The sequence below is a fragment of the Montipora capricornis genome, chromosome 11 (assembly GCF_036669925.1).
Source record: "Montipora capricornis isolate CH-2021 chromosome 11, ASM3666992v2, whole genome shotgun sequence".
NCBI lineage: Eukaryota > Metazoa > Cnidaria > Anthozoa > Scleractinia > Acroporidae > Montipora > Montipora capricornis.
In genome coordinates, this window is record NC_090893.1 from 9,816,247 (window position 1) to 9,828,746 (window position 12,500).

The following is a 12,500-nucleotide window of genomic DNA, read 5'->3' on the forward strand; positions in this document are numbered from 1 at the left end:
TGGACCAAGAGTGGCCTGGGATGAATAATGCAATATTTAATTATAAATTATTATGGAATTTAAAGAAAACAACAAAACTTTTGAGATTACAAGACATGTTTCGACAGAAACTTCTGTCATCTTCAGTTGATTAATGTACAAAGCATTAAGTTGAATGTATAAGTAGGAAAACGTGCTAATTATGCCAGTAACAACGGAATGTACATAAAACGTGACAATGTGAGAATTAAAAGGAAAGTTTTATATTTACGTGATGCAATTGTTGATTAAGAGAAGGTTGTTCTCTTTGAATATGAAAAGCCTCTTTTATCTTGAGTTGAAAAGTCATAGAGGCGTGATCTAAAGTGTGGAAACAGCCCCCTGAAGACAGGGTGCGACAATGTTCAGAATTCTGTAGGTGTTTGAAGATGTGAGAGGCCCTATCACTGACTAAGTGCTCAGGCACGCGTGTGGAAAAATGCCGGGTTGTTTCGCCGACATAACAGGCATTACAGCCCGCACATGCAAACTTATAAACCACACGTGAATGAAGCCCGCCAGGGATAGGGTCTTTCACACCAAGCAAGTTGCCTATCTTAAAGAAGGAAAAAACTAGTTTGATGTCCAAATCATTGCAGTAGCGCTTGATAAAATGACAATCTTTTTCTGACAACAGAAAAATGGCCTATGTAAGGTAGCTTAAATAAAATATAGGTGAAGTGGGAAAGGAACCCTGGGGACAGTGATTATTTAGGGTCCCAGGATTTCCATAAGCTTAGTTACATGTATGTCCTCGTGTAGCCCCAACCAGGTGTTGTTAATCTTATAGGCCCTATCAATAAGAGTCCTGATGAGACCCACTTTGTAAGAGTACGAAGTGAAACTGAAATAATTAGTTAATAATCCAGGAAAGGTTTTCTTAAGGTAAACTCTAGTTAGAAAATAATTGGGATGATTATTATCAACTAGAGCATCTAAAAAGGGTAATTTGTGATGAGCTTCTTTTTCCATAGTGAACCTAATGTTTGGGTGTCTAGAGTTGATGTAATGGAAAAATATACCGGTAATGGCATCATGTTCCGAGTGAAATAAACAAAAAGTGTCGTCAACATATCAGCGGTAAAATAAAATTTCAGAGCCGTGAAAATTTCCCAACCATAGTTTTTCATGATGCCCCATAAAAAGATTGGCTAGAACGGGGGCAAGAGGAGACCCCGTGGCTACGCCATCAACTTGGTCATAGAAAGAGCCATTAAATAAGAAATGAGCCTGGGCGGTAGCTATAGTGAAAAGGCTTCTAAGTTCAGGTTCACTTAACTTCAGGTCAGGATCGCCCTTGGAAATGTAATTGACTGCTAGCTATAGGTCAATGCACTCCTCAAGGGGTATGTTGGTAAAGAGACTTTCTACATCAAAAGAGACCATAAACTTACCAAACATGGATGGAGAATGCCTATGTGAAGCATGGATGGAGATTTAATGCCTATGTGAAGCCTGCCATCCTCAAACAGATTAACCCACAGCAATTTGGTACCATACCGCGATCAAGTACAACACAAGCCCTAATTAGTATGATCCACTCCTGGTCAGAATCTACAGATGGCAATGGTTCAACTACACAGGTCATGCTTTTTGATTTTCGGAAAGCCTTCAGCCTGATAAACCACCATGTACTTCTTCACAAGATGATGTCATATGCCCATAAGACCTGCCCTGGCTTGGATTACTGATTTTTTGACTGACAGGCCTAGGAAACAAAGGTTATAAACATCAATAATGACTGTTTTTTGCAATGGGGTGATGTCACGGCCGGTGACCCCCAAGGGACCAAGGTTGGCCCATGGCTCTTCCTCATTATGATCAACGATCTGTCAGTGTCTAACTCAGTTCTGTGGAAGTACGTCAACGACACAACACTTTCAGAATTGGTAAACAAGAACGGTAACAGTACCTTACAATTGAAAGTGGATGAACTAATAATATTAATGTGAAGACAAGAGCCGATGGATTCCAACTAAATGAAACTAAGTGTTAAGACGTTAGGATAACTTCTGCAGAGCAGGTTTTTCAGCTGACCCTATTGTCATCAATAGAAAGGGTATTGATGTTGACGTCTCTTCTGCCAAACTAGTTGGTCTTATTGTGTCCAATGATTTAAAGTGGAACTTACATGTGGAGAGCATAATGCAAAAAGGTAGCAACTTGTCTATATTTTCTTCAACAACCCAAGCGTGCCAAATTACCATGTAAGGACTTACTACTCTTCTACTTACAGGAACATATATCCTCCCAGTCGACGAGTATGCTAGTCCTTACATGTAATCATCTTCTGCCACCATTCAACAAGAGTACAGCGAACACTAGAAGCAAACAACACTTCCATCTTCCAAGATGCAAAACTAATAGGCACAAGAACACTTTTATAGTACATAATTGTTTTAATTTTACCTAGGGCTCTACTTCATCTTTATTGTCTATTTGTAAATATTATTGATATATTTAGTCTTTTACATTAATGTACAGTCATATTATAATAGATTTTTAAACATTTTATGTACATGTAGTGATACAATGTACAAGGCTGCTGCCTAACGGTCTCCCAGTCGCCTAACTTATCACAAGGTGATTCATCCTCACTTTTAATTACTTAATTCTGGGCTCTTGAAAAAATGACTCGTGCTTAATGTTGGAAGTCTGGAGGGCTCCGGAAAAACTTTCTTAAGCAGCAGCCTTGTAATAGAAATCCTTTGCATCCTTCTGCTGTGAGTTCATTGTATGTGTAGTCCTTTTTATCCTGCCTATATACAACACATTGTATATATAGCTCCTAGGCTTATAACAATGCAAGGTCTGTTGCTAATAACAAAATAATGTTAGCTGCCAGACTCACTGATCCCTACGCTATGGTCTAGATTTACATTAATAATGAGTTATCAATATCCACACCATAGTTTAGGGTACAGTATTTCTCTTGTTGTCTCATGTTTTGGCCATTCTCTTTTAGATTTGGCCCTCAATCAACCAGCTGAGCAGGTTTCCACAGCTTGGGATGGAGTAGCATCAAGAGCTGTGGATGGAAACACCAAAACAAATTGGAAAAGTAAGACCTGTATGCACACTGATTGGGCAAAGGATGCTTGGTGGAGAGTGGACTTGGGAGCAGCTGTTCCTGTTGCTGAAGTTGTTATTGTTAACAGAAAGTGTACACCTGCAGAGAAGTGTGCACCATTTATGGATTCATTTCAAATTAAGATAGGTAAGGCAAATATTTAATCAACAAGAGTGGTAAATAAGCAAAGCAAGAAGCCCCCAAGTTTTCCTTTTTTTTTTTTGTTTTTGTTTTTTATATTATGTTGTCAGTTTCACGTCTACTGACAATGACAATGTTCATGGTACATGTAAATACCAAAAAGAAATGAGAAGGTGGGGATAGTGCTATCAACAGCATGAGCCAGTTTTGCTTAAATTAATATCATTGTACTCAAGAGTGTGATAATTACAGTACACATGAGAATGTTTAACTTATTTACCTCCTCTGATATATTGCAGGCCATGGTAACATGGAATTCAAAATCAAACAATTTAAAGGGCCGGGAGTAAGAGAATAACTTTATTAAAAAATTTCAGACTTTAAACCCTCGCGGATCCAAAAACGTGATAATACAAAATTAATATACAATGTCATGTAAGCTGCCACAGTACATGTTGTCCCAAATGCTCATACATTTTGGAATATAACTATTCTTGAAACGTCCATTCTGCACTGTAGTAAATTGTAGGTATGCGAACTGTACAATGTACATTTGTATGTTATTTGACTTGAGGAAGGAGATCTCTGAGCATATTATCATTTTATTGACTTTGCTGTGTAATATAACTGGACTTAAATAAATTTAGTGTGAACGAAAAGAAACTATTTTTAATCTGAGAAATTCACTCCAGGCAAACTACAATGAAAGGTTGCTCTAGGCAGCGAGCACATGGCAAAACTAGTGTCTGATTGGTCATTACAACTATCACGTGACATCATAACACCCTTTAGTGAAGAAAGAAAAGGATTCAAAACAGGAACAAAAGTCTTAAAATATCCTTCTGAGCAACAAATGCAACAATGCACAAAGAAAACTATGAGCCTGTGAACTGTACTAAAATGGACACAAGTCCTTATTTTAGGTTGAAATAAAACATTTATAAACAGTTCAATGTTCTTGAATAAAAACTAAGTCATTTTAAAGTCCTTAAAATGAGCTGGTAGTTTGATTTAATGTCTACTCCCAGTTACTGTACCTTCTCCTGCGGTTGGGTCTTTCACATGTGGTGGGTACCAGTACTTTCAGACTCAAAGGTGGAATTGCAGTGTCTGGTGTCACTTGTTTTGATGGTGGTGTGGGTAGTTGTCCTCATCAAGTCCTTTACTGCTTTTTCTGTGAGTGGTGTTGGCGTAGCTGTACTGTCACTGTTTTAGAATGTCCAGGTGCCTCTTCAGGTGTAGAGGTAGGTGGAGATTGATGGCATTTGTTTAGGTGTGTGTGGTTTCTGAAAAAAACTCTACCATCCTCAGCATACTGCATTCAATCACACATCCACTTGATCTTCAACTTGGCTTTCTTCCTTTCTGGGCTTGGTTACTTGGTAACATAAACACTGCGTCTCCCTTGTGTAAAGGTGGTAGCTCTCGAGTGCCTCTGTTGTAGTAGTAGGTCTGACATACCTTCTTCCTAAGTATTTATCTTGTACGTCAGTGGGGGTTGTGGGTTTCAGAAGACTTGTTGCTGTTGGAAGAAGTATTCTTGTTCTCCTGCCACAAACTCTTTGCCCAGGTGAACTGCCCATGCCTTTGCTCGGGGTATTCCTCCAGTCTACATTGTAGATGTGCTAAGTAAAAGTCGGTTCTACATGTATCTTGCTTAGATTTCTTCATTAGTGGTTTTGCTGTCTTCACACTGTTCTCTACACGGCAGTTTCTTTGAGGATAATTGGGTGAACTTGTGAGTATTTCAAAGTCATAGTCCCTTGCAAAGTTTCTGAACTCTTCTGAATCAAAGGTTTGACCACTATCGTTGGAACATGTTAGGTATACCATGATTGGAGAAATGGCATTTCAATCAGGTAATTATTGCCTTGGCAGTCTTCCTTTCCAAATGATGTAGCCAGAATCAATAGTAATCAACTGTACACAGAAGAAAGTCCTTCTCGTCTACTGAAAGGTGAATACATGTATATCACAACCAACTCGCTGCCATGGGCATTCAGGTACATCATGAATTATGAGCGGTTCTCATTTGGGTTGGTTGGCAAACATGTTGCGTGTGTCACTGTGTTCAATGTAATCAGTGATTTCTTGATTCATGGATGACCAATTAACAACTTCTTGAACTCATCTGAAGGATCCTGCAGATCTTCTCTTAACTAGGAAGCTCAGTGATTACTTGAATGGGTGACTAAATCATGGTTGCTGGGAATAACAGTCGACATCAAGCTCTCCTAGCTCCCACACATATACTGGAGGTCAAGAAATCGTTTGCTAAGAAGTTAAGATTACTCAAGAAATCAAGATTTCTCCCCAAAAGCATTTGCCTTGACCTGTTTTTTAAAGTGATTCTGCCCTCTTTGACCTATGGTCTCATCTTATGGGGTTCATGCTGTAACAGCGAAATAGTTCAGTCTCTTAGGGCTTCAATGCAAAGCAGCCAGACTTATTTTTAACTTTTGTAATGACATGGAGTCAATCAAAGTATGAAAACAAGCGTAATGGTCTAACCTGTATTCTGACAACAAATCTTGTTCGGCAAATAAGTACACGCTCAAAGCTATCTGGAACACAACAGTCGATTTATTGACACACCCAATTTTCACAGCACTTGCAATAAATATTGTTTGTTCTCATCTGGTAAAACAAGCGACAAGAAGACGCCGTAAAAACCTACAAATAAACTGCGAATTACACTCTGAAATAAACAACTGATGGAAAGCGAGTTTTTACTCACCATTTGATGAGAACACTGTCACTACAGTACGCACAAATCAATTCGCAGTTGGAATTTTTATCAAGGCGGCTCCCACCGCATGCTGGTATATCTTCAGGACTGGCATGGACTAATAAAATTAATAGGGAAACTATGGTTGAGGAATAGCCTCATAGCTTTTAAATCTTCAATAGTATTTTTATTTGTATCTTTGAAGCATACATGTACCACAAACAATTACCAGAGCCTGTATCTGAACACATCATCGAAACGGACTGTAGGGTATATGTCACAAGGACAGATTCACTATTCATCCTGTGCTTCAACACCACCCTATGAAAAATCCTTTCTCACACACTGCTGGGAGCCATGCCAAACCGAACCACACAGCCTGCCCTTTATTAACGTAAGAACATAATTGTCTTACAATGACAAAAAAGCGGCTAGAGAAAAAGTTCACCTCAACTGAACCCATTCTACAAGTACTTCACGGGTGGGTGGGTGGGGCATGTCAGGCAATGGCAGATGGCAAAACAAAAAACTGATCTTTACACAAGCCATGTGACCTGAAACCCCCCGCACACCTGTTCCCAGACTCCCAGCCATGTGTGAAAAAAACGTTTTTCACTTCTTTCGTTCTGAGCCAGCGGAAAACCACACTTCTCACACACCACTGAGAGCCATGCCAAGCCAAACCATACAAATGTACAACAAAAAGAGTGCAGAATATAGGAAAAATCAACTCATAACATTCTTTCTATAAGCACAAAAAACAATTTCGACAGCAGAAGTGGAGCTGTGATAATCAAAACAGAGTTCCTTGACTGTCTAGTAACTAAACACGAGAAAACAAGCTGTTGGCATAAACAACATAGAATCAAAGGCAATGTCAATGTCCATCCCTAACTAACTTTGAACAAGTAGAAGCACGTCTAAGGACTCATCATTTATGTAAATTTTTCTGAGCCTTCTCACTTCGCCAGCTGTTGGCATAAATAACAGAATTAGAAACAATGCCAAAGTCTATCCTAAATTGACTTTGTAACAAGTAGAAGCAAGTCGAAAGACTCCTTGTCTGACTTCTCCAACCTCCATGTCTCTGGGAGTGTCTGTCTGGCACACTGAGAGCTGCTGCCACAGAAGCTCCTCCTGAACGCAGGCTATAGATTCCAAACATAGTGGGGTCTAGACCTTCCCTGCCAAGCTCTCTCTTGATCAGCTCCTTTGCCCGACTATAAGACATAGCCTCTTTCTGCAGACGAACTCCTCTCTTGGTATGCAACACACGTCGAAATAACAAAGAGCCTTTGGAGTGGTTTGCAATTCTCAAGAATTTCTCAATGATTTTGACTGGGCAACGGGCTACAAAAACCCATGACCCTTCATGGAACTGATCATTCTTCCGTTTTTTCCAGAAAAATAGCTACATGGGAATCAGCAAAATAAAAACTGTCTACTGACAAATGGTGCAAGTCATTCCGTCGAAGGAAACCAAAGAAACCCAGGGAAAACAAGGCTGCCAGCTGCCTGCAGTTCACCAAGGTTACCCTTCTCAAGGCGACTGATCACTTTCTGCACCAGAACAGGAGACAATGGTTCCTTACATTCAGCTGGTCTTGCAAGAATTTGCCTGGTAGCATAAACCACTTGCTTCACTACCGGATACATGTACTCACTCAGTAAGCACACATACACTGTACCATAAAGAGCAGTAGATCCACATGCATGTACACACACCAAAACTTGTGTCCATAACAGAGGGATTAAGGAAGCCATAATAGCTTGGAGCCCATAACAGGCCTTAGGAGCCAAAACTGCCGATAATCCATAACAGCTGGGTAAAAACAAACAGGTGCCCATAACAAGCTTGTAACTCAAACAATAGTAGACATGATGATGTGCATGGCACCAGCCACCAAGGGCATGATTGGATCGCCAAGGTATCACCAGCAGCTGTGTCCTTGTAGCTAGCATAATGCGTAACATTCAACAGCAAGCAAGACTCCAAGTCCCAACATGGGAGCCACAGAAGCAAAGGTGAAGTGCCAGTAGTCCAAAAGGTGGCACACTTGTTGTAAAGAAGCAGCTGGCAGCTGCTCCTGGAATAGAGATGCCCTCATAAGGTTGGATCCTAAGGGAGTTGGTTACAAACCCCCTCCACCTACCACGCTTGGTAATAAGCAGGGGCCACCAAGGTGCAGAGTGCCATTCCGGAACTAAGAGGTTTCCATCCTCCCCTCCATCTGACATGTGGCGCAAAACATGAGGAACCAGGTATGGTGGAGGAAACAGCCAATTGTACATATGTAATTCCCTGCCCATGAGACAGTGAAGGCATCAACAGCTTCACAACCAGGGTTGAGGAATCTGCTACAAAACCTGTCCAATTGCTTAGGACCCAAACACTTGTCCAAGTAGGCAAAACAGGAAGGATCGAGCTTGTAGTCATTTGAATCTTCAGTCTGCGACAGCTCGTCAGCAACCCCATTCAAATCCCTGCTGATCCATTCCATGGTTAGACGAATGTTAAACTCCCTGCATAGCCTATAGATATGAACTGTCTCATTGTGAAGGTCGGGTTTGTGGCTGCCTATTGACAGAATGATCACAGTGTTCTTGTTGTCAGTTCTGTGTAGAACCTCCTTGCCTCTTAGCAGGGGAGCAAAAGACTTCAAAACTAGACCAGTTGCCTGCAGTTCTCGGAAGGTGGAGCTCTTGTTACTCTCATTGCCTGACCAACTTCCTTCTGCCACTAATGTCCGCCAACCTGAACAGCAAATCCACCCCAACCAGAATCACTAACATCTGAGTAAGTCAAAACTTCAGGCTTCGGACTAGGAGACCAAATCGGATAGGCTCACTGTGTCACGAAAATTCTTCTCCCAGAAAACAACCTCACCTTGGGCATCTGCAGATAACTGGAAAGGGCTGTCCCCCGAAGCAGCATGTAGGATGTCCTGGTATAAGCTTCTGGTCCAAATGTGTACCACTGGACCCAGCGCCAAACTCATGGAAGCCAGGAGTCCTGTAAACCAGGCTGCCGTGTGTGCAGATACTACAAACTTGCTAGCTATAGCATCCCTTAGCATGTGTTGAAAAGCATCTACCCTTCTTTGGGGGACTTAAAAAGTTCCAGCATGTAAATTCAGGACGTAACCCAACAGCTTCCCGGATTGGACTAGCACCCATTGGCTCTTCACATCATTGGCCACAAAACCGTTCCCCACACATCCGCTCGCACTGTAACGATACCGCATTATGACAGTGTGTGACATTCTTATAATAGTGTAATCAACTCTTGTTATGATTTGACATTGATGATTGTATCTTGTGATTATCAGAAGACAATTCAGAAATATTCGAAATTCAATCTTGTTGGACTGCTCGATGTAGACATGATCTGAATTAAAAAGTTTTACAAGACTAGCATTTGTCTCTCTCTCTATTTAACGTTTAAACTAAGGCATAAAACGTTACATGGTGTCATGGTGTAAACTACGATGGCGACAGGAGGAACAACAGCTGAAGTAGCCCCAGAAATTTTGCCACCACTGTCTACGCAAATATTCATGCCTTCTTCTAACCTACCACCGCCCAAAGCGCTTGTTTTAGATGACAACGTAGCCACGAATTAGAAAGCCTGGAAGAAAGTGTGATCACGATATGAAATCGCAACAGGAATATCCAAACAGGAGTCACTGGTAAGAGTTTCCACTTTCTTGTCAGTTATTGGCGAAGATGCCACGAAAGCCTTCGATGCCTTTGAATGGGGAGAGGCCAAAGATGAAACAGATATAGAGCATGTGCTAGCAAAATTTGACGCATACTGCGAGCCGCAAACGCAGGTTATATACAAACGGTACCGATTTAATAATCGCAAACAGGAGCCTGGCGAGAACAATTTTGGCAGCATACCTCACACCCGTACAAAGAGCGCAACGCTCTTGCAGCGCTGCGCAACTTCATATTTTAGGTTGCACAGTGCTTATGCGTCCTTTATGTGACGTTCATGCGTTCACCAAGCTTCAGAAGCAGAATATCGAGCGCTGCAGAAAGGTTGCAATGTCTAACAACGAAAAAGCAATGGTAAAGCAGCGCTGCATATCGTTGCTTAAAAGCTGCGACTGAAAAATACTTTTGAGGAAAAGTTTGGAATGTTTAAGAGCCACAAAGCAATGCTCACACAGTGCTGTACATCGTTGCTCAAATGCTTCGACTAAAAGATCAATCGTATGTAAAAGTTTGCAGTGTTTAACAATGTAAAAGCAATGCTTAATAAGGAGCTTTGTGCATCTTAATTTGCCTTAACGTCAGGGCTATACATGTAACTGAAAGATATCTATAATCAACGGCTTAATGTACGTAAGGTATATCCAATCTTGACGGTCATAAAAATTCAACTCAAGTCACAAATACATTCTCATTAAAATGTTGTATTCTGTAGAAAATTGTGATTTCAAACCTCGTACTATAGCTATAATTATGGCTGGAGCTTATATATAAGCCCAACACGTTGATTGATCCAAAAAGGTTTCAATGTCAAGGGAAATCGACGCCAGCAATGCACACCACGATTATTTCGCATTTTCGGGCCGAATGGAGCAATAGGGTGCTTACCATTTAGCCAAATAATCCGGATGGAATGATCGTTGCATAAAAGTAAGCGATTTTCCAAATTTAATGACCAACCGGATGAGAATGGCACTTACCATTTACTACACAACATTCCATCCCACTTATTTTACTCGATCTTGTGAAAAGGGCCTGGAAACGGAAGGTTCTCGCAAATGGTAAGAGCATTTCGCGAATTCCGTTCTGAACGGAAAAAGAGGGCTACCTCTGGAGGTTGTCCACAATTTCCGAAAAGATTTTCTGGAAAATTGCCTTTCCATTTGACCTCAAACCAAAATTTCCGGATTTTTTGGCTAAATGGTAAGCACCCATAGTTTTAGTGACCCCCTTCAGCGACCCACGATAAGACTCACGATTGGTCACCATTGTGCCCATTGACCAATCGCGGGTCGCTAACCGATCTTGCAACGGTTTGGATAAAGAGAGCTGTGAACAAAGCATCATTCGATGGCTCTCGAAGCAAATGTTTGCAGAGTTTGGCAGCCCTTAAATCCTTCTCAGTGCACAAGAGGCTCGAATAAAGAAGACGAATGGGTAGCAGAGGAATTGTCCGTGATTTGCATGGGATTTCGAGGCAATCGAAGCCTTGGGGACGAATTTATGGCCTTTTTCCTTCGATGATTTTGTTCGGCAGCTTTGTCTCGGTGCCAAACCTTGGGAAAGAAGAGGAACCAAAAACCACCTAAATCGCTCTAAATCAACCCAGAAATCGTACCAGAATCAAATAAATATAAGACTGAAGAAAGGTAACATGTTTTTTTGTTTTAAATCGTCAATAGTTTTCAGAACTTTGAGGAAAACCGTTTTACCGATGCAAATCCTTATATAATTTCTACTCTCGCATAATATACATGTAGCACTGTGTCAGTACTGTACGGATACTCGTATATCGAGCTTGGGCTACCTATAGAGACACATGAAATGATCAGAGAACTGCAATGTATTAAATCAGATAGCTGTGTGAACAATATCATCTTTCGTGACAGCTTTAAAGAATTCCGCTTGCATCATGATCAGTTAATGACCCCGTTAATGTAACAAAGCAGCAGTGAAGAAGCTCTTTGGGTAGAATATTTTTGTACATTATACAGCTCATTATATAGCTTGCCTGTAACTCCTCCGCTATGCAAAATAAATAAAATTGATACTCTTGATCCTTTTGCTTGTACCCATTTTTCGATTGATCGGCTTGTTGTTGGTGGCCATTAAATTAAAAGGCTTCTCAAGGTACCTTTCTTAGACCAAGATGGAAAAACCTCTCACATCACGCGACATCCTACCTGCAGCGTTAAAGCAACGGGAAGCTATTAAAGCAGCTCTCTTGCAACACATCTTATCAACAATAAAATCCTCTCCGATTATATCATAAAAAGAGTCACTCATAGAACCATCACAGCAGAGATTGTTGGCTGTTCCGGACATCAGGAATTCACTGGCTTGTCTGTTGATAGTTTTCTGTGGACTGTCCAACAGTTCCTGCACTATTCTGGACAATGGCAGTACGACATTCCCTGGCAAAGTGTCCTGGCTTGAAGCAACGAAAACAGACAGACCGCCCTGTTTCCCGCCACTAATGGCGTCGCGTAACTTGCATTACTGCGTTTGAGGATAACCCTCCTTTCTGAAGCACGTGGAAAAACTCTTTTAGCCTTCGGAACCTTGGAGGAAGTCGCTCTTTTCTTTTCCTCCCTCAACTGTTTGCTTTCCTTAACGGCCTTATATCTTCTTTTTGTCATCCAAGTCGCTAGCAAGAGGATCACTGGTATAACTAGCGACTGTATCCGAGCTGTACTTTTCGGCAAGTAAGAAGTTCTTGTTCCTTTCCACGAGCAAATACTTACCTTCAGTGAGCTTTTTAGCATGGTCCTTGCCGTCAACTGTCACCAGCGCTTCGTCAAATTTTTCTAATACTTGTTTAGTTGG

The 12,500-nt window shown here is 41.1% G+C and overlaps 2 protein-coding genes across 9 annotated transcripts in view; one reads left to right on the forward strand and one right to left on the reverse strand.

Moving 5' to 3' along the window:
• LOC138022878 (receptor-type tyrosine-protein phosphatase S-like) overlaps window positions 1–12,500 on the forward strand; it is a 199,015-nt gene that overhangs the window by 125,318 nt on the left and 61,197 nt on the right. The window contains exon 4 of one of the 4 annotated variants that reach the window (XM_068869869.1): window positions 2,984–3,235. The exons of the other annotated variants lie outside the window; for them this stretch is intronic. Within the exon in view, the coding sequence (XP_068725970.1) occupies window positions 2,984–3,235 (252 nt within the window). The remainder of the gene's footprint in view (window positions 1–2,983; window positions 3,236–12,500) is intronic. 4 annotated transcript variants of the gene reach the window in all.
• LOC138022885 (uncharacterized) overlaps window positions 1–12,500 on the reverse strand; it is a 158,542-nt gene that overhangs the window by 43,847 nt on the left and 102,195 nt on the right. The gene's annotated exons all lie outside the window — the stretch shown is intronic.